The sequence below is a fragment of the Parus major genome, chromosome 1, assembly GCF_001522545.3.
Source record: "Parus major isolate Abel chromosome 1, Parus_major1.1, whole genome shotgun sequence".
In the NCBI taxonomy this organism is placed as follows: Eukaryota; Metazoa; Chordata; class Aves; order Passeriformes; family Paridae; genus Parus; species Parus major.
In genome coordinates, this window is record NC_031768.1 from 81,101,715 (window position 1) to 81,126,798 (window position 25,084).

The 25,084-nt window shown below is 39.2% G+C and overlaps 1 protein-coding gene across 21 annotated transcripts in view; it reads right to left on the reverse strand.

Annotated features, from left to right (window-relative positions):
* Window positions 1-25,084, reverse strand: part of DLG2 (discs large MAGUK scaffold protein 2) — a 986,158-nt gene that overhangs the window by 84,538 nt on the left and 876,536 nt on the right. For all 21 annotated transcript variants that reach the window (XM_033516385.1, XM_033516379.1, XM_033516378.1 and 18 more), the window contains one exon: window positions 4,711-4,825. In XM_033516385.1, the coding sequence (XP_033372276.1) occupies window positions 4,711-4,825 (115 nt within the window). The remainder of the gene's footprint in view (window positions 1-4,710; window positions 4,826-25,084) is intronic.

Genomic DNA, 25,084 nt, shown 5'->3' on the forward strand with positions numbered 1-25,084 from the left:
CCCTTCCCCTGGCAGGGGTTTGAAATCAAAATCTTCTAACCCAAACCATCTATGATAAATAAGCAACATGCTAATTTCTAAGTTCAGGAATTTTGTGTAAAGGTGTTTAATACCTAATTGTGCTGGGAATGAGAGTAAACTACCCAGAGTACCTTTGACTTCCCTTATGCTAAGTCATGATGGCTTCTTCCTCATGGCTCAATAAGAAATGAACCAGAACACATGCATTTTTAACACATAATGCTATGTTTTTTTATAGACCATATCTATCACAGCTATGAAATGCTTAGCAATAATTCCATTTAGAAGAAGACAAAAATGTAGTGGACTAAGACCTTTTTGCACCATGCACATTTTATATAAATAGTGAATCATGGACTGGAATTAAAAAGGTTGGTTGTGTCCTCATCTTATTGGCAAGAGCCCTTGGGCCCACTTTCCACTGCAGCGTTCTTCGCTGCACAGTGGAGAGGAAGCTCCAGAACCACTTCTTATGATACTGCAGATGGATCCAGTCCTTACCCAGCCCTGACTTCCATCCCCACCTTTACAGCCAACTCTACCATTCACTTGTACTGATATATTTGAAAGTAGTGCTGAAGCTGAAACAGCTGCATTTCAGTAAGCTCAATCAGTCCCTTCATTCATGGCAACAAGGGGCCCTGATGAGGTGAAATCATGTTTGGTCACTGACAGTACTGAACAGACTTTAAACAGAGAGGTGGCAGTGAAAGGGTTGTGGGGTGTGAAGCTGGAGTTATTTCTGCAGAGTGATACACCTCCACGGTACCTGGCTGTGGCTTTAGACAACCGGAATTTTTAAATATAAACATTATTTCAGAAGGTGTCTGGTTTGAATAAAGCTTAAATGGTGCAGTGACTGTTTCTTCTAAGCATATCTTACCACTTTTTGTCTGTAAACTAAAACCAGACTCTAAGACGACAGTTTTGGATGCCAGATAATTCCTGAAAACCTTTTCTTTGCATGTATAGTAGCAATTACTGAAGCATCTGCTCTTGTCCTCAGAAATCTAACACAAGTACTTTAATCTCAGGAATAATCTAGTGAAACAACAGGAAAACTGCTTAAGCTCTCAGTTTCCTCCAAAGCTTAGAAGTTAAAGTTTCAGTGACTGCTCCAATTCACCAAACTTCTTAAAGGACTGTATTTCTCTGATGCTTAACCCTTCAACATGTTCCATAGCCCCTGAGTTAAATAAGGTGATCTGGCATTGCCTAGGAGTAGCAACAGTAACCATAAGTAACCTAAAAAATTTGACTATTGAAATGAACCTAGAATGAAAAAGCAAAGCATGTATTTATTTCAAGACAAACAAATATATAATCCTACAAGACCAGATTTTAAAAACTTGAGCTAAAAAGACAAAAAAAAAAAGACACAAATGTGCATAAGACCCTGCTATGCATGTATATAGCACAGCATTTAGCTGGTGATGGGTTTGTTTACTTTCCTTGTTGATCATGACCTGATGATTGAATTCCAATGATTTAAAAATGCTAAGCAGATTTTTTTTAGTCTATAATTGCAGTTAGTGAATTCAATTTAAATTCATTCACTTTCACCACCAAATAAAGCATAAATAATAATATTTTCTATATTTCCTCACTCTCTTCATTTCTTTCTGTATTTCTTTTCCTCAACAGATCTAGTGCCAAAGAAGTTGTGGGCTCTCTAAAAGGACTAAAAGCATTTCCTACTGCTCCATCCTCCCCTGGAGTTTCATACTTTGCCTTTAGTGTTGTGGACTTTCTGATGTTGTCCCAAACACAGATACAAGGTCTGTGATACAAAATCAACAGGTAGTACTGAAAAAAATAATTCAGGAAATTCATGGGAAATATTCCAGGAGACATCAGAGAGACAGACTGGGATAAAGAAAGAAAAAATAATATAAATCTGAAACACCAGAGTATGCAGAGATAAAAGATCATGTCAAAGAGCTACACAATTTTTCTGAACAAATAATTCTTGATCTCCTTCCTGTGTTGTTTACACTCCTGAAGTGAGATTTCTAACTGCTTTCAGCCACCTACTCACGGTCCTACATTCAACCCTTTAACCACATACTACATTTTGCCTCACTTAATTTTATATAGCTTCTTTCACATATCTCAATGCTATACTTTTTTAATAGGGGCTGGATGAGGAAATCACAGACTGTAAGGTAAAGAAGCAAACCCTGCATCCAGTGAACCCCACATCCACTGGCATAACTGTAGCTTTACTTTTTCTCACTCTCTTTTGTTGGCCTTCCTATGAGCAGGTAATGACACTCATTTTCAATTATTACAACCTATCTGGATCTTAATTTATTTCTTTGTGTTACCTAAAATATAGTGATTTGCTTCAATTCAGCTTTCTGCTTAAAAAATAACCATGCTTGCTGTTCTCAATGAAGGACAGCAAAATCACTACATCCCAAAGAAAAGAAAACAGCAAACTTGAATCATAAACTTGGCATTACAGCTAGAGATTTACAACAACATATGGTCATTTGCCTCTAGCTCTCTTGCACATGCTGACTAAAATAATCCATTGAAACAGAAATGTCCTGAGTTGTAAGAATAGAAACCAATTGCTAGATCTGAGCTTTTTACATGGGCCCTGCCTGTAAAGAGGATCCATAAAGAGAAAATTTTCATCCCTGAAAACGAGCACATTTCTGAGCCCGGACTTATTTTTCCTTATTGCCTAACAGAGACATAAGCTAGCTTTGTAATTAGTGTATGTGAATTGAACTGACAGTGACAGGCACAAGGCTGCAGGTGCTACCGCGCTACAAGCGCATTGTGGTAATAGGTGAGATACAGAGCCTCTCAAACAGGCTGCTCAGACATGGACACAGCCAACTGTGTGGGTCTGAGAGAAAAAAGTAAACGCTAACAAAAGCGACTGAGGCTTGTGAGGTTTTCTGCTTCAGAGGTTTGGGGCATTTGTTGGAACAACTGTGGAATAAAAGAACAGGTTTTGCATTTGTAGTTTGGGAAGTGCCATTTAGATAAGCAGCTAAAACATCAAAGGCTCCTGCAGTGAAGCACCAGGGCATAGCAGCTTAGTGAGACAGACCATAGCCAGAATTCATGAACTAGTAGAAAACCAGGCTCATCAGTGCACACAGAGCACTGTACAGAAGAGCTAGTCTAGACCAGATGCAGCACAGATACCTCAGCTTGGCTCAGAGTGCAAGTTAATAAGCCTCAGCTCTCAGCAGAGCTTACCAGGTCAATGCTCATACAGGGGAGGATCAAGCTTTGTTGCAGTTCAAACTGCAGTAAGGTGTTCAGGGCCCTGGTGTTAGCCCTTTATGTGTACACCTCAATTAACCTGCAGTTGCTGGCTTGGGCTTCTCACACCATTACTCCCTACATTTTGGGTTCCTAGCTTATCTCGAGAAAGGAAGCTTGGATCTATCCTTACACACACAGTTGTAGCTTTTCATAAAATGCAAATTCAGGGAGCTGACCAAAGCCCTTGACAATAAAGCCACCCTGTTTGGTCTGGAAAAAAACCTACTTCAGGTCAGAGAAGGTTAGAGATGCATTGGAAACCTCAACACTTCTAATCTGACCTTGCCCAACAGCAACATCACTGATAAGAGCGATCCATGTCCCTTCAGTCATTGCTCTTTCTGACAGCAGTACCAATTAGTGCTTCATGTGGTTGTTGCCCATTAGAACAAGACCCTTCATGCTAACATTTAAGTTTTCCTTTCCTTCTGTGCTACCTTACTCCTTCACGCTGAGAGCATAATGACAAAATGTAGAATTTAGCCTTAATTGGATCTCTGCAATGTTATCACCTGAATTAGCTCCCCTGTGAATAATTATCACTGCCTAGAGGCTGACAAATTGCTTCCCTCTACTTCATGATTGTCAGGAATTTCAAATTATATGCTGAGCATGGGGAGGATAGAGGGGGCAAAGGGGAGAAGAAAAATGAAAGCCTAGAGAAGCTTAATTATTAAGATTATTAAAATACTTGACAGAGTCCCATAATCTCCATGAGTCCCAAAAGGGGAGAGTGACAGCAAAAATTTTGCTGGGGCAATTGGGCAACAATCCAGTCTGACAACAGACTCATACAGTCAAAGTGAAACTACAGTCACTGCTCCCAGTAAATTACAAAGGTAATTCCTTTGCTATTCACTACCCCATTTAAGCTATGGACAGCCGCTTGTTTAACATCTCATCTACACGTTTCATCTTGCTAGGTAGATGGCAAATTCTTTGCAGTATAGACTGATAGAAGCATAAACATATGTGAGGTGATAGTAGCAGATTGCCATGCATTTAGAGTAGCATATAAGAGTTTGAGTTTTGCAAGAAAAAGGTTTTGGCAAAAAGGTGCTCTTCCTGAGAACACTCGTTCCACATCTGGGCAAGACCTCACACAGAAACACAGTGTGTCATTACTCCACAGTATCCATTTCAGATATTGACAGAGTTAAGAAATGTTCATCTCATAAACCCAAATCACTATAAAAGTGTAAGGCTCTTTGCACATTACTTGAATTGGTCAAATAGGGCTTTTATCCAATTTTCTCATTAACGATGCTGTGCCTGAAAGATGGATCCATTTCTCAGTTCATTTCAAGGCAGTTCCTCTGACTTCTTTCCCACCTTGCCAAACCAACAACACACGTCAGGTAGCTGCTGACATATTCCCAAGAGAAGGCTCTTCCTGCTTACCTGACATACAGTGACCTCTTCTGATTAGTCCTCAGGGAGCCAGACCCAGAACTCATGCTGTGATTCATCATCTGCTCACGCAGGTCATGGATTTTTGCCTCAAATCGAGCGTACTCTAAGGAGATAAGAAAACCCCAGAGAATAAAGATATTTTAGTTTTCTTGACCTATATAATCATTAGGGCTGCTAAATGCAAATTAACATTAAATTAACGAGTGTAAGGCAAGTCTTGAAAATTGAGGTCTAATAGAACCTTGAATTAATGTATTATCTTAGGTAAATATATGCCCTTTTTATTGTGGTACCTGAACATTTCAACACTGGCTAGGTGAGGAATCAGATATCTAGACCCACAGTCCTGCAGTTTCAGGAAAGGAAAAGAGGCTTAAAGTGTGTTAACAAATATTTTCTAGTCTGTGGAAGGGATTTTGAAAGCAATTTTCCACTGTATCTTTCCTCCTTCCAAACAATGTGATACCTTGCTAGGGTCAGTGGGACAGTGCACTGAAGGTCAAGCAATTACTGTAAAATCCCATCACAATGAAGGAGATATTTCCACGTAAAATTATCCCCAAAGCAGCTGGAAAATCATTGTATGAGCAATTAGCCACCTTTTTTACACTACCCTCTGAGGCTTGGGCTCGGTCTCTTTTGAATAGGTGGAGCCATATCTGGGTCTCAGGGTGGGTGATCCCAGAAACTCCAAACCTAAGCTGCATAACAATGGCACAGAACTCTTCCCTCCCCAACTCATTCATGTCCATAGTTTGGTGGCTCTGCAAAATGTTGTGACCTGCTGCCCAGCAACATGGGATCAGCTAGAGCTTTATCACTTGGATTTGAGACCCCTCCCTGACAGGACACAGCCTCATCAAAGGTCCCTCCAGCTGCCATGTTCCCCTTGCTCATTGTGTGACCCAATGGGCTGAGCTTTGGTTTGCAAGAAGAAATGTTGAGGTTTTGGAGACAAGCTCTAATTCCTTGAATCTGAGAACCTCCAGCAGCACAGGGAGCCATAATTCAACACAAACTCAGGAAATCTACTGATGTGAGCTATAAGACTAAGCTGAGGGGGTGTAGAGAATACATTTCAGTGAGTCAGTGACGCTTTAAAGAGTAAGATATTGCAGACTGATGCCAGAAAAGAGAAGATGGTGTTCCCTGCACCTCAGTGTTTTATTTCACTGATGCCTTCAAAAGAAGGGTCCCTTTCCCCACAGCAAAACTAAAGCAGAAATGAAACCAACACAAGGTTTCCTCCCTCAAAGGATGAAGGGACATTCCACCAGGTCCCACTACCTTCCAACTTAAGCAAATAAACCTTTACAGTCCATTTATTACCCATTGGTCTGCATCTTGTTTGTTGCTCTCTGAGCTACATAAAAATGCTGTAAGACAGCAACGTTCACATTTTTCTCCCAGAAGAACTCAGCATTATTTTTGTTTGATCATTTGCTGTTCCTACTGGCTCAGTTCCAGTATGTCTAGATGCTTTGCAACAACTAATTCATTTTATTCTATGCACTCTACATTTTCATTGGATAATAACATCTGACCTTTCCAAGATCCCACATTTTGCATAGACACCAGCCACTTTAAGCTGGCTTAGCAGAATGGTTTGATTTGGTGTTTTGTGTTTGGGTTTTTTCCCCCCTCCTTCTCTCTTGACACATTTTGCCTCCTTTTCCACTGAGTTTCCTTGGCATTACCTACTCAGTCTGTTAAGTGACAGTGGCTACTTTGCTCATCAGCTGGGAAGCTCTGCTGTGGTATAAGACTCTTCAGTCTTCCCACATACCTATGACTTCACTGACTGCAACCGAAATTCTGTGTGTCAGGAGAAGAGAAACTCCTACATGCAGACTGCATTTTAGATTTATTCTGTAGCTTCTTTCTTGCTCATTTCTTTCACCTAGAGTACATCTTTAAACTTAGAAATTTAGAAGCACAAATTGTCAGTGGAACTAAGGCTCCTACAAATTCATCTTGGTTTTTTTTTAAAGTGGAGTTTAGTTTTGAAGTGTTTATCCCAGTGTAGGATTTAAGTTTGCTCCATGTGAGTCATATTTGTTCTAATCTCCTGCTTTAGAATTTATTTAGTAAATAATCATCTTCTGAGCAAAGCTTTGTTTAGCTTATATTTCATTAAAACAAATCTAACATTTCTTCTTGGCAAATAGGAAAGGTGACCTTAAGGACCAAACCTTGCATTTCTCTTCCTCATTCAGTATCAGTCCTACACAAATAGACAAAACATTACAATTGTAAGGCTTGTTACTAGCTCTCTTTCATTTATGGTGGATACACTGAAGAAGACAGTAAACATACATTGTAATTCAACTTCTTTAACGTTTTACATCTGGGCAACACCAAGGATATGAATGATCTACAGCAGAGCAACTTTCCCTTTAATAAGCATACCCATCCCAGGCTGACTCTGTATGTAAGGTGTGGGAGTAACTCCCAGATTTAGACACCAATCTGGAGAGTGAGAAGAGAGGACTGTGAATCTGATTTTCTCTAGCACAGAATCCAGCTATTTGCAACTTGAACATCAGATACTCAAATGACTACAGCTTGGTCAGATGATGGTATTATCTCTTGTGTTCTGACTTTAGAGCACACTTGTAATTTAACCAGTTTTAACTGTCTTTAAACTTATTATGAGTTGAAGAATCTCTTTCTGGGAGATCTCTTGAAATCACAAGACATGCTAAAAATTGTCTAATAAGTGTGTGATGGAAGCTCAAGGTTCAAGGTCCTCTTCCCTGCTTGATACCAAAAATATCTGAAAAATACTGAAGTAAAAATTACATTCTTTTACTTTGTTCCTTGAGATATTTTTTGCTATGGATTTGAATACATAGGTAATTTGGAAAAAAACCCCAAACTTATGGGACTGCATTTTCCCACTGCACATTCTTCACTTTTTTTTGGTAAAAAATACTGAAATGTACACTTGTCCCTTCCTCCTGGCAAATGCCCAGGCCAAAAATTGCATGACCATCAATGCAGCAATATTTAACTCAGTTCAGATCTGTTTCTTTAATCTCAGTCCTCCTAGATCTCCTACTGATTCCTAGATACTACAGTGACAGATGCATTTGAAATGTGAACAGAAAAAGAAACAGTGATGCTCTGCCATCAGAACTGCTGTGATAGTTCTGCCTACTGGGAAAGAGTCCTTTTTTCTTAACACTCCTTTGTATGTTGGGTCATTCCAGGCGAGCTGTCTCCTAGTAGCTTTGCATTTGTTAGGTGTGAAAAAGGACAGTGGTGAAGTCCAGAAAAGTACTTAATGCTTCCTTCAAATTCATCACTGAATCTAAACCACACGCTTTCAAGGCTCCTAAACAATTAAAAGGACACTGAGGTTGTGACATACTAACAAAAAATACAGTCAAAGCTGATTCACTAATTTCGTGGTCTTTGAAGAAAGGGAGAACAAAGAATGTGTTGCTACTGGAAATGCTTCATTAGCACCAAATTTGACTTATTAAAATCCATCTGCAAAGTTCCTACCTGTTGCCTGATTTAGTAATGATTTAACAACTCTGGTATCTTAAGAAACTGATATGATTTAACAACTCTGTTATCTTAAGAATCTGATAAAGCTACACATTCGGCTAGAAAAGCAAATGGGTGAGCAAACTGTAACCTGTATTATTTCTGGGGTCAGAACTGATGATACAATGATTTGTGCTGGCCTGTGGCTCTGGGATTGTTGCTGTAAAAAAAAGGGGAAATGGAGTGGAGGGATGCGTTTGTTCATACACCAGTTTAGAGCGGGGGCTCATGGCAGGGTAGGCAGACCTGAATTTGGTTGTCCCAAGGACACAGATAGGACTGATTTCCCCTGGAAAGTTGGTGGCACTGAATGCAGGAGAGGAGATTGCTGCTGTGAGGAGTGGCCCAGCTACAGGGTGAGCAAGACCAACTTTCAGGGCTCTGGAAATGCTGCCACAGGCAAATCCCCATTTTACCAAGAGTCTGTTTTCTAATGTTGGCTCCACTCAGCTGTCTGGTCAGGGAGGAGGCAGAGAAGAGTCAGCTTGAATGGCTACAATATGAAGTTCCCCCAAGCTAACCAAGGCCAAACCAGCACATTTATCAAACAAAGACACCAGTTTGAATAACTAATGTTTGCCAGCTTCATACAGGCAAATAAACGAAATAAATGGACAGGGAGCTGGTGATTTTCCTTCCACCTCATTCTAACACCTTGCTAAGTGCTATATCTGGGACTCACTCTAACCTTCAAATATTGATGCAACCCTTTCCCTTCCAAAGTACTTGGACATGTTGAAAGGCCTGGATATATCTTTGGGAGTAAACTTCAAACACCCTGAAGCTTCTCCTTAGGTCACATACTGAAAATCAAGGCAAATGGCCAATCCTGTTAAAAAAACATCTAAAACCTCAAATTCAAAGCTATATACTTCATGTTTAGCTGACCAAGACCAAAAAGCTGTGATCTACAAAATCTTGACTAATCCACTTTGGTATCTCAGGGGATGCAGATACCCAAGTTTTTGCTGCTGAAGTGATTTAGATACCTAAAATCCTGCCAACTCATCTACACACTGTGCAAGTGGAGACCTATGTGGTGGGAAGGAATTGCCTTAACACACAGACACCCCTCCCGTTTGAGCTTCCTGTTGACTCCCTTTGGTGGTCCATGGTCACACCTGGTATGTGAAATTTTGTGAATCTGATTACTTAACACTTAAGTCTCTCCAAATGTCATAAGTCTCTCCAAATATCATGAGTTTGTGAGATTTGTGATGGATGCAAAGAAAATAAGGACAGTGTGGGATGAGTTTTGCTGTGATGTCCTTTCATATACATGGAGGAAGAACGATTTATATTGAAATTTTAGTTTAAAAATTTTCAAAGCAAGTTCATAAACTGCCTAAAAGACTGAGGATACAAAAAATACTTGAGAACACCAGAAAGCTCCTTGAAGTCTTAGATGCTTTTGGGAACCAAAAAATGAATGCAAGAAATTTTACCTCAAAATCAAATAATTTCTGAATATAAAAATAGCAAAGAGGGAAATATTATATCTTACGGCTTGATGCTACTTTTTGGTTATAGAAATAAAGAATAGCTATCTTAAATGAATAAATATTCTGCAGCTTTTGTGTGATCAAAAGTTGCAGAATTTTACAAAGCTACACCACTTATTTTTCACTTTTATGTTTATAACAAAGATTGTAGTATTGATTGAATTTAGAGAACATGATAACAAAAAAAGCCCTTATCCTACAAGTAAAGCATAGTTATGAAACTGAAATGCTGACATATGATACAATAGTGAAAGTAACAGTTCAGCAGCCCAGTCTATGTCTTTATCACTTGAACACTTTTAGTGCTGGGCCCTTTAGAGAGATAGTAATTCTTTCTGCAGTAGCAGAATTGCTTTTCTACACAAGTCTCTTTGCTCCCAGATGATAAAAGATTTGCTAAAAAGTAGAAACTCAAAAAAGGAAAGTAAAACTTGAATTGACCAATTTTAACAGACTACATGGCTTAAAAAAACCAAACCCAAACCACAAAACACAAGCAAAACAGGAAGGCATAATTAGAGAACTTTATCATCTCAAAAAAAGTATGTTGAATAGCTCTAGAAACTATAATAAAGGAAGATCTGCCAGATCAGTTTCTCTGTCAATAGCAATTGGGCATAATTCTAGTTGATTCAGGCCAGCTTAAACCGTCTGAGATTTTTCTTCTGTTCTGTTTATGGGAACACAAACCGTATGCTTCTATGGTAAGTCATGAACTTACTACCTTGGACATCTGAGACAGTGATGTGCACAACACTGATTATACTATTATTTATGCTATTTATGTAAGTATTTTTCTTCCTTTGCCTCCTCTTAGTCTTGGCTTAATAGTGTAAGATTTAAAATAATAGAACACATTTCTTCCTTGAGTGAGTGTTCTTCCATTTCTGCCCTTTGCCCAGTGCTGCCCAGTCACCATTGGTTTTATACTTGGAGGTGAGAGGAAGATGAGCAGACCAGCATCAAGACTTGCAAGAACTGGGTCTGGTTCTGCTTTTCCACAGATTTACAGTGTGAAGCTGTGTGAGTCAGAACGAGTAACTCATCATACTGTGACAGCTATGGCTCCTGGATTAACACTGTGTCTTTGGCTATGCCTGCCAAGGACCCAGAATCCCATAGCCCTGGAAACCTTTGAAACTGCTGTAATACACATAAAGAGTGTGCAAAAAGACATGAACTGATAATTCGAGTACTTTATGTCTTCTCTTTGGAATATTATTTTTTTAGTCAATTTCGTGGCTGAAAGTATCTTTTTTAGATGATTAGGGGTTCAATTCTATAGCTGCCTGATGCTGCAAACATTCACACAGCAGGATAATGATGGTGAAAAATCATTGTGGTAATCTGTGGTAATTTTGTAAGAAACAAACAATCAAACAAACAAGCAATGGCTAGGTACAGTTCACTGTACCTTTGGTTCTTTTATCAGCCTCTGCCATGTCTGGCATTGGCCACTGCCAGGGACATAGCTCTGTACAAGACTGGCTGTGGATTTTATATTTTGTACTAAATGCTATGTTTTTAATAAGTCCAAAAAAATCATTTAGATTTTCTATCTGCTACATTCATGACTCAACAGGAAAACAAACACACACAGTTTTGATGCAGCACTGGCCTTATTGACTGGAGAGAGTGCTGCTCAAAAAGCCTTGCTCCATTCATGGTGCACTGCGTAACAGAACAAGTGATGCTGCTATTTCTTATCAGTCATATAGTTCCCTTGAGCTCACTCAAAGGAAATGAAAAACACAGATTTCAATACTGGGGAAGGGAAGACACATTTACATTTTATTAGGTTTTATTACTTTGACTATATCTATCTGTTTTTATTGAAATATTTTCCATACCCCTTTTCAGGAACCTTTCAATATTAATGAAACAGGCATGTTTACTGATTTTACTGATTGCTTTGCCCTTTAAAACTTCAGCACAGTAAGGCTATTAACATCTTTATTCTTTGATATTGGTTGGTTGTCTTCTTTTACCAATATACAGGTATTTACATTTCAGCCTGTCTTCTAATTAAAAGTTCACCCTATATATTTGATCTGCAACTGGATTCATTGCCTTAATATCACCACTAAATCTAGTTTATTTTGTTTTGTTACTGAATATAATGCTTTATCCATGTGTTGCACCATTAGATACAGCCCTAATTTTGTGTTCGTTGTGAATGGAAATACCCATAAAACATATCTTCCTTCCATGATACCTTCAGGTGACTAATAACATGTTCTACTTCTAGTCACAGGAAATGTAATTCCAAGCCAAAGCAGTCTCTACAAGTTTTAGATTCAAAGAATCTGTTCCTCATAATGAAAGGGATGTACTAAAATAAATCAAGCTATTACTGAGCAACAGGGACTATGTATCCTACTGAGCTGTTATTCTACCTGCTCCCTTAAAGCCAATCTTTGCTTCAGGAAGTGTCATCTTGGACCTTCTCAGATGGAAATTTCTGCAATTTCCTTCAACCACTGAAGAAAAATCCAAGCAATTCAACAGCTTTTGAAAATAACCCCTCACATGACTTGGCACAAGACTTTGAGGAGCTTTATCTTGTACTGGATTTTACTGCATTCTCAAAAAATTACCTCCTTGTTATTTTGACGGATGTACCTGAACTAAACAGGACTGTACTGTCCGTGGCACTCTTTCAAGCTCCCTGAGGCTTAGACTGAGCTAACATTTTGGATAATGTTGTATGTACACATGTCCAAGAAGGAGAAAGGCAAATTAAAAGCAGAGTTTCACATGGTCTGCCTTGGCAGCACAGTGTGAAATCTTGGAAAAGTTGGACACATCTCCTCAGCCTGGAATCCAACTTGCGCAGCCATGCTCGCCCAGCAGAGCAGCTTATGTCTCATTAACCTTGATAGCTCTGTAGGAATTACTGTTTTGTACAGTGCAGACACATTTCAAGATATTTCTAGTGTTTTAGGCACAAAGTGACCCTGTCAAGGTGAGAAAAAAAAAAAAAGTAGCACTTCCCTGCCTCGGAATTCTGTTTCTTCAACAAATATTTATGTGAGATTTTGCAAAGGAACAAAACCTACTTTCTATTAATAGCTAAGCTAATTCATTTAGCAATTTTATCACTTCAGGCTAGTGGTGGAAGACCATATTTTCAGACATTTATTCAATTTCCACAATTCCCCATCCAAAATCATTGCCCTGGGGCATTTGTTACTTATTATTTTTGCTTCATTGCTTTTTTTTTCTTGCTTCTGCTTTTTACCAAGCATAGTTTCATTTCTTTGGAGTTGAACATCTTACACTGATGTCCTAACGAAGATGCTGGATTAGCTTGCTTAAGACATGAATTGGCACAAAGAAACAACACACAGCTGACCACTTCTGGAGTTTTCCAGGCCTGCCAGTACTCGGAAGGCAGTTTGATAGACCCAGCTAACCCTGTAACTTCATTGGGTACGAATTCCTCTTTTCCAGACTTGTAAATGATGGCAAATGATTCCTACCTAACTTCAGTTGTTCATAAATTTTCTCCTGAGTGTCCCACCTGCCAGCTGTGTGGTTCATGTGAGTGTTCCCAAACCCCTTTCAATAAAAATGGATGGTGTTAGCCTGGGTACTCTATTTACACTAACCTGGCTGAGTGTGACTGATCCAGAATGGAAGGAACTCTGACACAAATATATGGATACAGAGCTGGGAGCACACTGGTGCAGATGGCATCTGCTCCAACACTGCTGTATGCAGAAGATGCCACCTTGTACTACACTGTGCTGGGAAAAGAGGAAAAAGGTACAATCCCACTTTGTCACCTCCAGAAACAACAGCAACTTAATGTGACTAAGGTGGCACAGGATCCATCTAGGAATTACGTGAGAAACTTTTTGAAATAAAATGAAATGTATATCAGTCTGACCTGGCTAATTTTCAGACAAAAATGAAACAAGGGAGACACTGCTTAATCAGGGATCAAAATTCCCAGGTGAACTTCTATGAAAATTTATACAAAACCTTTCACAGCTATAAGACATCATATGCTAGTTTTGTACTTATACTTCACAAAATTCTGGTATAGTCAGAATGGGAAGAGATAAAAAAAGAGGTTCTTAAAAGAGACTTTTGGAAAAAAAAGGTTTCTTGCTGAAAATAGAGTAATGTGGAAGCTAATGTGATTATATTAATTCCATAAATAAGCATAAAAGTTGTAGTTTACAGTAAAAAAACAAAAAAACAACCCACAAATCATTTAAAATCGTCATAAGCCAAAGCAGAAAATTAAACAGTAGCAAGAATACCAGTAGTACCACAGGTAATTATTCATAAAACAGGATAGCCTTACAGACCACCAAAAATACAGAGAAGGAACATCAGTAACAGAAACAGATATACTGTGCCAAATACTTGGCAAAAGCATTATGAAAATAAACATGAATATACTTCTTTAGGCTAAACTGTTTTGCTGTTATGATTAATACCATTTCCTAACATTGGAAATGGCATTAATATATGATTCACTCCTGGATTTCAAAATCTGCCAGGTAAAAATTACCTCGCCCTGTTACTGCCTCTTTCCTACACTCAGCTGTGCTGCTCTTCCAGTCAAGGATATCTTCAGCCATCTCCTAAGGTTGTCTGGAACACTACTGAATTAAAAAGTAGAATTCAGCAAAGACTGGAAACAAAACTATCCATTTTTGCCATTTAAAAAAACCCCCAAACCTTAAAACAATCCCAAATATCCTGAACAACAACAAAAAAAAGGATAAAAACATTCCCATTTGCGTATTGATCTTTTCTAAGAGGCAATATTGAGAGCAGCTGCAGAATCGTTTAGTTTGCTAGAGCTTCCTGATTAAAGAGGGATTACTGTTTCTCATACAAACAGGTAATAGGGAATGGTTCAGCACATTACAAGCTTGAATGAATTTAAACAAGAAAAATACATATATTACCTCAGGATAAGTCATGCTTCCTGTATCCTTCTTAGCTTATTACAGGGAATATTTTAAGTCCTCTGCAGTGTGTTGTGCACTGGTCTACTAATTAGAAATGGAGGGTATAGCTATGGCCTGGATGCTCAGAAATGCTCTGAGCATCAGATCATTTAAAACTGGACTAATGTCTGACAAAGCACTGTAATACCAGTAAATGCCTTGCAATTACTGCTGATATCATTGACCTCATTCACAGAACCACCAAAACCCATCCTTATGGCATAAAAAAACTGGAAAAGGTTTCCTTTATCAAATCCAAGTCCTGCTTTTACAGAAAAACAAACCCTAAAATACTGTGCACAAACTGTTCAAATACATTCCTACGTTAAGTTCCATATTGGCATTTCACAGCTGTTGGAAGGCCACTCAGAACACCCAATCCTCAAATTGGTAGACTTATTCTTCTAGCTGAACATGGCTGAAGCTGACTTAATTGGCTTTTACCCCAGCACACATCCTCTGTGTAAATTGCTCTTTTCCATTGTACATTGAGTCTCATGGCAGATTTAGAGAGAAAAACACAACTTCACCCATCCATTTCCATTTTGCTGAATAAACAATCCAACCTTAGTTAACAAAGAAAATGTCAGAGTCAGTCCTACAGGAAGCAGGTCTCTGCTGTCTCCCTGCTGTGCTGGTGAGCCACGTTACAGACAAGGCTTACAGATCAATAGAAAATGGAAGTGCTGAAAGCTTCCCACCTGATATCCAGGCTTCTTATATTCTTTCATGATTCTGACAAGCGTCTCAGAATAAGAATGGCAACCTCTACAGCTTTTCCCAAGGACCAGTTGTTTGTTCTCTGGAGTAAGTAAATACTTTGTTATCCTTATGTTATTAATTTATCAATGATTTCCTTACAGGAGTCAGTTTAATATATACATATCTATCTATCTATCTATCTATCTATCTATCTATCTATCTATCTATCTATCAATCTATCTATCATCTGTCTATCTAATCTCAGGCTGGTTTCTCCAAAGCTCTCTGACTTTCTGCTTCACTGCTTGTAAGTGTTTAGGATGATCCAGGTAGGGAAAAGCAGCAGATGAAGATGATCCAAAGATGATGCTTATGATGTTTATGATTAAACAGCTTTTAGCACTGAAAAATGTCACATCCATACAGCTTTTGGAGACAGTTTGGACAGGAATGATCAAAACCAATAAACACTTCAGAAATGTTTTTGACAATGATGAATGATTTAAGTTTCCTATACAGACTCTTCCAAGAAAGAGATGTACTCAGATCAAACAAGAGAATCAGGCGAGATCGTCTGGGAATGTATTATGGTCTGGGATTTGTGATCAAGACCCTAAATGTTGTCTGTGCTGGGACAATTGACTGCACCTTCCGGAGCAGATTTAGCTCACACTGCAATGCTAAAGGGCTGTATCAAATTGCACTGCCTAGCATTTTCCAAGGACAAACAGGACTTTCTTAGATGGATGCCAGGCACCAGAAACTTGCAACTGAAGCATGAGCCAGATTTTTCAGAAGTAATAGGAGATGAAGAGATTGCCAGTGAGTGAGCAGAAAGTCTTTTGGGGCCCAAAGTCACAATTAGATCTTTTTACAGATGTTTGCAAATTTGTTATCAAAGATCCTCAGAGATGGAGACATATCAACCACCTCAAACAATCTATTCTCACGGTTCACTCTCCTTTCTGCAGCTGCATTTTCCCCTAATGTCTCATCTTAAGCTTTTCTGGTGCTTTTTAAGACTGTTTATTCTAATTCACAATGAATGCAAGAAAAAATCATGGCAAACTGAAATATTTAAACAGTAAAATTACAAAAAGTAATGAAAAAGAGGAATGCAGCTAAACAGGCAAGCAGGGATGGTTTTGCAAAGGTAACCCTTTTGAAAAAGTCTGCAAGAGTCAGGAATGAGATCTTAAAGAAAATTACTGTATATGAATTGGGACAGATGAAGCTCATTACTGCCTATGGCCTACATGCTATAAAATGGGTTAGTATTGCTATAGAAACCTTTTTTGTGTGTCCCTGTAATTAGCACAAAAGTACTATTATTGTAATTAACTGAATCCCCTTGTACCTAGTGCAATGTTCATGGCTTTAAGCAGGTTAATGTGAAAATTAATTTGTGCTAATTCACACAAGATCAGTGACGCCCAAACCAATCTGGCTGCAGTGGCATTTTGTGAAAGAACAGTATTTTTCTGTTGACTTGCACAAGGCACTGAAGCTTCAAGAAACTCATCTTAGCTTTCACTTGTGATAAAATTATCGTGATAATTTTCCATCTTCTTGGGGTAAATGTATTGTGAGACTTACTCCTAAGTGGATAAGTGATGTACTGGCTGTTGACACATAAATTAGTACAATAGAAGATTTGGGCAGGTTCTTTGGCCTGGTCAAGGGGCTGGCTGGTTTCAGAGCAGACTGTTCTCCAGGATGAGTTACCTTTTCATCTCGTTTGACTTCTAGGGCAAAGCATCTTGCAGCATGCACAAAAGAAAGAATATATAATTCTTTTGTGCATAAAACTTTAAGTACAAGAGACTGTAGGATAATTCAGAGGGACGTGAATTCTTCTCAACTTAGTTCTGGGCAAGATAGGAAAATAATAAAAAAACCTACCTGGAGGACTGAGAGAGAACATAGTTGAAATCAAGCCAAATCAGTGAGTGGTTCAATGTAAGGGACAGGAAGAGCGAAGACCAATTGTTTTTGTGCTTGCTGCTTTTTATTCTTCCACTAAAATAAAACATCTTGCAGTGGACAGACAATTTCTGTTCCCTGTTAGCTTTAGACTGGAGAAACACTGTCATCACCTGTCAGTGCAATAGAGAAAATTAAGCCTCACAGCTTGAACTGAACTGTCTTGTAGCTGTGACTATTGCACTTTCTGGACATTGGCTGGCTATGCTAGGATGGCTAATTAGGGCTCTTTTGCTCTCTTTTCTGCAGCTGGTGTTAAATGAACTTTTGTACTTTGCTCAGTTTGCCTTCCTTCAAAGGGATGCAGTCCCATATGAGTGGTTGTTATGAACCATCCCTCCTTCAGCTCAAAGCTGCTGTCTTTGGTCATCCTCCTGCAGACATGTGCTACCACAGTAACATGAAGGCAACAGAGAAAAGCCTCACAATCTAAGCACATTCCTGGACCCCTTCTTGTTCTCTGGCCTCTCACCCACTACCTTGAGACGGGCAGATGACAGGGCAAATCATGAAGGCTGACTTCAGGGGTTATTCTTCTAAGAACCCTAAAAAGAGGCTTACCCACAGCTCCATTCAGGGCCACCATCTTCCAGAAAACTTTCTCTGCCACTGAATACAGAAGAGCCTGGTGGACAAAGTTTCCTTGCCAGTAACAGCAAGATTCTGAGGCCTTTCTTGTCCTGTCTGCTCAACACAACAAATCAAAGTCCAGATGTTCTCTCTCTTAACCCTTTCTCTTGCACCCTTAGAGTACACATCAGAGAACACTGCAATACTAAATTATATGTCTGCCCCCACTGCCCCATCAGTTGCCATCTATTGATGGGACAAGAGTTAAAGTTTAGCTCTGTTTTTAGGGACTGTAACAGTGGACTCAGTCAGCTGTGACAAGGACATGGATACAAGTGGGCAGAGGTTTCCTTCACAGTTTTCCCAGCTTCTGCATAGCAAGGAAAACTACAAAGCTTCAGGTTTTCCAGTCTTTCCACCCCCTTTTCTGCTCCTTGGGCTCATCTGTAACCTCACCAAAGGGTAAGTGAGAGCCAAACATCCTCCCTGCACCTCCTACAGCCCTCAGTACACAGCGGCTGGTGAGCAACAGCTCTTCACCCTTTGCAAGCTCCCAGCATATGTCAGTGTGCCCTGTGCCTCATTCTTTGCCTGTCCAGAGGGGTTAATCTCTGCATTTCTTGCCTCCTTTCAGTTGTCTGCCTCACCTCTCCACCATTCCTCATGTTAAACCTGTTAAACAGTTTCTAAAGAGTACATACTGCTTTCTCCTCCTCTTCAGCATCATTTCACTTTTGGCTGTGTCTCAGAGCCTTCAGTGTCCTACCCACTGCAGATCTGGCAGGGTTATGAACTGTTGAGAACCATGTAAATGTCTCTTTTTATATATGAATCTGTTTTTTGGGATTGTTTTTGGTTTTTATGTTTGTTTGTTTGTTTGTGTTTGGTTTTGTTTTCCTAACTTCAGCCAGGCCTTGAGCTTGTTGGGTCCAATTTGTGGCCCATGATGATTTTAGGTGCATTTTCCTACCATTATTTTAATTTTCCTTTTTACAAGGTCACTTAGTTGAAAATCAAATGAGGGAAAGCTGAGCTGGGAGAGAAAACAATAAACCGAATACAGGGAAGTGAAACAACCACTTTTTTCTCTAAAATATAATGTGAAGCTCTCTGGAGCTTTTCACATTGGTTTATATAATTCAATTTTAAAATACTATTAAAAAAGGAATTGTAAATATGTAAAATTGCAAAGGACAACAAATAAAGTTTTGTTATTTTCTTAAAGGTAAACAGAAAGCTGAAAATATCTTGCAATTTCAAGCTTAGAAGACACATATGAAGAAGTCCTAATGACACTGCAAATACAGATTTAAAATCTTTTATAGCCAACTTTCAACAGGGCATAATAGTTCTGTTCATTACAAAAAAATATGTGTCTTTGAAATTACGAGCCTAGTTTGACTTTCATGTGTTATTAGCTCTCAGTGGAACTGAAGCATTTAAATTGATTGTAATTAGATGTTAGCAGACACTATGACTGCAGCAAACCATTCCTGTTTGGAGATGGCTGGCACAGGAGGCCTCTACAAGCATCCCAACAGGGAGCAAGCATCGTGCACTGACAAAGGGAAACAAAAATCAGCTTTGGAGAGGTCAGCCATGCAGCTGGCATTGCTGTGCAGGACATGCCAAGCAGCTGCTCTGAAGGCAAAAAGAGGGCAGCACCCTTCAAAGGGTGGGAAGGAATGCTGAGGGAAGTGCTGGTTAAATGCACATCTGTTTTTAAATATACATAAATGAATTTCTGCCAGATGTTAAAGCAGAAAGAATTAAACCACTAGTTAAAAGAAAACCAAACCAAACCAAACCAAATTAAAGCAGACTTCTCAAAGTAATAATCATGATAATGATGATGATGATGGTAATAACAACAACAGCAACAACAACAACAACAATAATAATAATATCAACTTACATATCTCTCTGACAACAGGATGCTGAAGGCGAATCTATTCTGAGAATTGTAAGACTTTTTTTCTTGTGACTTCTACCTCAGCTTCTTCATCTTCAAAAGCCTCTCTCACCCCATCAGCCTTTTCTAATTTCTACTACAGTTTAAATACAATTCAATGATATGTATCAGAGACTCTACTTCTCTTTTCTCCCCTCATCTTTCTCCATTTCTTTGCTATCTAATAATGCCAACAAAGTGTAATCTCACAATCACCCCGTTTTCATGAAGCTTGTAAGAATTTCATAGCTCTAAGACCGCCGTCAAAGCTTGTTCATGTATATACACATCTTTTTGTTTATTCATTTCTAGTTCTTGCGTAACCTAAATTTCTAAGGCAAGTAACCTGAAAAAAAGGATTATGAAATACTCTGAAGAGAAACCATTGCAAATGTGACAGCTGCTAAGAATCACTATGACTTTCCTATTCCTCCTTCCCCTAGAGGTTACCATTGTTGCTGGCTGAGGAAACAGCTGTAGCATGCTCACAAAGGGCAGAAAAGGCCTGGAGAAGACAGATTTGCCCTTTGGCAGTTTGATGTCTTGCTGGAAAGCTTGTCAACCTTATTTACATTCTAATTTGCATGCCAGCCTCTACAAGGTTTTATATTCATATTCTGCTTTAAAGTATCTCCTTGACTATAATCACAACGACCTTTACATGTCTCTCCCCATTACCCTCTGGGCTGCAGTCCCTGCTCACTGGGCTACCCAGGGACCAGCAGCAAGAAATGTCGGGCTAAGCATGACATTTATCCAAACAGTTGGATGCTTGTAAGGTAGACTTTTCTTACTTCTAAAAAAATATATGTTATTTCCTGTAGGAGATAAAAGAGCAGTGTGGGCAATGGTCATATCCTACTAAAGGAGAGTGGTGAGGGAAAATCCCTTTTCTGTAAGACTGGAGCAAAACTGGCAATGTGCATCACCTGACAGTGGCTACCCTTGGGAGAAAAGAAGGCAGGAGGGATGAAATTGGGCAGTGACTGATTACTATTGACATTATTTTTACCAACAGACTGACAACAGAACTTGGCAGGATTATGCTCCTGGCTAGTTAAGAGAAGCACTGCCATAAACATGCCCTGCTCCAAATAAATCAGAGCACAGGCACTGAAGTATTGTGCATGCATTAGCCCCCAGCCTGTCAGGCTGCTACAAAAATGCATGGTTTTTCTTACACTCAAAATAATGCCTGTTGAAAACATACACACATATTCAAGGTTTTATGACCACTCTGTGGCATCTTTCAGTCATTACAGAGAAGGCTTTACCAAATATATTTTAATCAAATAAAGCTTTTAAAGCCTGAAGTATCCCTGGCAGTGGTGGTTTTGTTGTTACAGGCTAATCCTGACTTTCTGACAAATACACCATTTCAGGATTTCCAAATACAGGAGCATCCTTTTCTCAGAGTTACAAAGAACACTTCTGGGGATACGGTTATCATAAATAATTTCAGATTCCATAACTTCTACATTTCTGATTAATTTTGATAAATATTTACTTACAAAAAAAATGTTGTATCCTGTGACTAAGAACAGACATTTGAAAGAACAAGGCCTAGGTGGGTTTTACTGCTCAGGGTAAAATTAAATAGCATATTTGGGGTGAAGGAGGATATTTTTTTCCCTGTCAGACTGCAGGGACATTATCACTGGCTTTCTGTTACGTATCTGATTTCTGGGTCTATCTCTGAGTTTTATTAACACATTCCACAGTATCACAAGGAACCCAGTTTCCCATTCTTTTGAGTACCTACTTCAATGCATCATCACAGAATTCCTAACTAAATAAACAGCACCAAGAACTAGTTGGTGTTTGATGGTTTTTCCAAAGAAATAAATGGGAGGATCATCAGAGCAACATCTGAACTTTATGAGTTCAAGAGTTAATTTGAAGTGTTTTGCTGTCAATGGTGCACTCTTATCAAAACAGTGGTGAAGGTTAATACATTACATATTTGTGTGGACAAATGTGGACAGCAGTATTTCTTCACTTCAAGGCACATCAAAGTCCTGCCAAGATAATTCTGAATTCTGCCTCTTCTCAAACTTGTAGATGCAAAATGACTGTATTGGCACTGGTCCTTTCTGTTCTGTAAGACAGCATGTGGCCACAACAAGAGAAAATAAGCTATTTAGTTTTTATTCATTTTTGACTGCTCTGATTGCTTGACTGATCTATTTATTCCAGGCCAGACATCCTTTATCACATGGATCTCCCATTGCAAGCTGTGCTTGTTTTATCAGGGGTAGAGGCAGTTTTCTTCATGATAGCTGGTATGGGACTATGGTCTGAATTTTGTTGTAAACAGCACTGATAATACAGGAATGCTCTCATTACTGCTGAGCAGGGCTTGCACAGTCAAGTCCTTTGCTGCTTCTGACCCAACTCCATCAATGAGGAGGCTGGGAGGGCACAAGGAGTCAGGAGGGGACACAGCTGGGTTAGCTGACCCACCTGACCTAAGGAATATCCCCGACTATCTCACATCTCAGCAGGTAAAGCTGGGGTGATGGAAGGAATAGGGGAATGCGCGCTCTAAGTGATGGTGTTTAGCTTCCCAAGTCACTGTTGGCTCAATGGAACCCTGCTGTCCTGGGGATGGCTGAATACCTGCCTGCCCAAGGAAAGTGATTAATGAATTCCTTGCTTTGCTTTGCTTTTGCTTTACCTATCAAACTGTCTTTATCTTAGCCCAAGTTTGTTGGCCTTTTACCCTTCTAATTCTCTCTCCTGTCCCACCATGGGGAAGTGAATGAGCAGTTGCAGCTGCAATGGACTGATTTGCAGATGGGGGCTGACCATGACACAAAATCAGGGAATATGGATCCAAATGCCATAATTGCTGGTGGGTGACACCATACCTACCATCAGTCTGCAATTTCAGGCTGGAGGTTTCTGCTAACCTCTCTTAACCTCAATCTGCCACAAATAGTTACTCTGAGTAAAGAGTGCTGACCTAAGTGGACAATCTGGCCTGGCTACATGACGGCTGAGATTGAGGACCTGGGAAAGAAATGGCCACATGGAATGGTGTGGTGATGTCCCTATTTTAAGCCTTGTTGTTCTTCATCACAATTTCATGACACAGTTTTTAAGTCACCAGCATGGACAATGTCAAAAGAAATAAAAATTTCTGGAAGGGCTGTGATATGCTGCCTACAGCTGAAAAGAAACCAAACTTCTGAAGAGATCCAGGATCAAAGGACCTGGTAAATGTCATTTGGATGGTACTTCTGTCATGTTACAAGACTCAATGCAGCAAGTACAGGAGAACAACTTCTGCAACAGATCAGAGCCAATTATCAAAGTAATCCCATTTGGCCATAAAAATATCTAGTCATTTAATACTGCTAAGCCTTGTTTGTAATCACAAAGCTTAATGAGAACAACTTAAACTGAAAGGAAAGAAGGGAAATCTCTGGAGTAGAAAGGCTACTAAAGAGGACGCTAACAAATGCAAGCAAATTTCAGGTTTTAACTTCTTTTATATAGGCCATACTCTATTCATAGAGGATTTTTCTTTAATCAGTCAACCCAATGCTGAAGCAAGCTAGAAGATTATGCAAGCATGCTTTTGTTTTCACACTCTGTGCCATGTAGGCAAGTCTCCCAATTAAGAAAAGGTTTCTTTTGTTTGCATGTTGTTTAATTTCCGGCAGGCAGATTCAGAAATAATTACCATCTATATAGAAGGATGAATAGCAGTCAAACCTAGACTTCTCATTACCCGCCAGAATTTCAAAGTGAACTTCTAAGCAAGCATTTTGAAGGTCTGAACAAAAGGGAAAAGGTATTGGACAAAAGTAGTGCTGTCTAAATTCTGAACACCAAGCATGATATTTAGTAATGTCCAGGACCTCATATCTGAGAAGAGCCTGAGAGGACTCTCAGAATACTGAGAAGGATTCACATGTCTTTTGAGATGTCTGGCTCCTCCTAGCCACATTTAAGGCATATTGGAGGTCATATCTCAAACACTAGAGAATGGCTTGGTCAAGTGAGGACAGTAGTGCCATATGTAAGGGATTTTAACCAGTTTACATTCCTAGTGGAGTGCTGTAAAGAAGTTGGTTCTCAGTGGTTCCCAGCAGGAGGACAAGAGGCACTGAGCACAAACTGAAATACAGAAAATTCAATTTAAACATTAGAAAAAAACTTTTTTATTCTAAGGATGATTGGTTAGAGGAACAGGTTTTCCAGAGTTGCAGAGATATTAAAAACTTGACTCTACATGACTCTGAGCAATCTGCCCTTGTTGACTGTAATAGAGTGGCTGGTGTTGGAACAGATGATCAAGCTACCTTCCAGCCTTTACTATTCTGTGGGTTTGTGAAACAATAGCTCTCATTCTCTGTAGTTATACAAATGTAACATATAAGCAAAGCTTCTTCTCCTCTTATGCTTAGAAGCACGGGGCTAGTAAAACCCACTGGCAGGATAATGTATGGTTAACAACTTCAGCCCTTTAGAATGCAAAGATTATGAGAATAAATAAAATATTACATTTAGCTGTATTAATGTCCCCTGGCTTGCATTATTCTCCCTGGTGACAATGCTATTGAACAACTGGTACAGCAATATAAAGGTTTAATATCTTGCTATATTTAATATCAAAACCTGATACAGGCAGTGCCCATGACGGCTGCAGGTCTGTCAGCATTTTCAAAGTTTTATAACAGCCATGAAAACTCATGGAGTATAGAAATGAGTCAACCAGTACTTATAATTGCTGGCATTTAGCACCAGAGATGATGACTAAGAATCTATATTTGAAATACCTGGAGTTGGTGGAGTCCAAGTACAAATCCTAGGGAAGATCAACTAAACACTATATTTTTGTGAATTAAATACACTGAAATGTGTGCAGCTTGTAGAACTTTAAGGTGAGTGCTTAAAACCATATTTATACACACACGCCACAAACATATTTGGTTATCATACAAAATGAGTATTGTTTTTTGATTTGGTTCTCCCCTAATGCAGAATATTGCCATATTTTGCATTCCTACCCTTTCATCAGCAGAGGTGGCTGCATTTCACATTTCAGAAATAGTGTTTAGGGAATTCCCTGGGGCATAATCTTCAGTGGCAGATGTCACGTATCTCCTAAGCTCAATTAC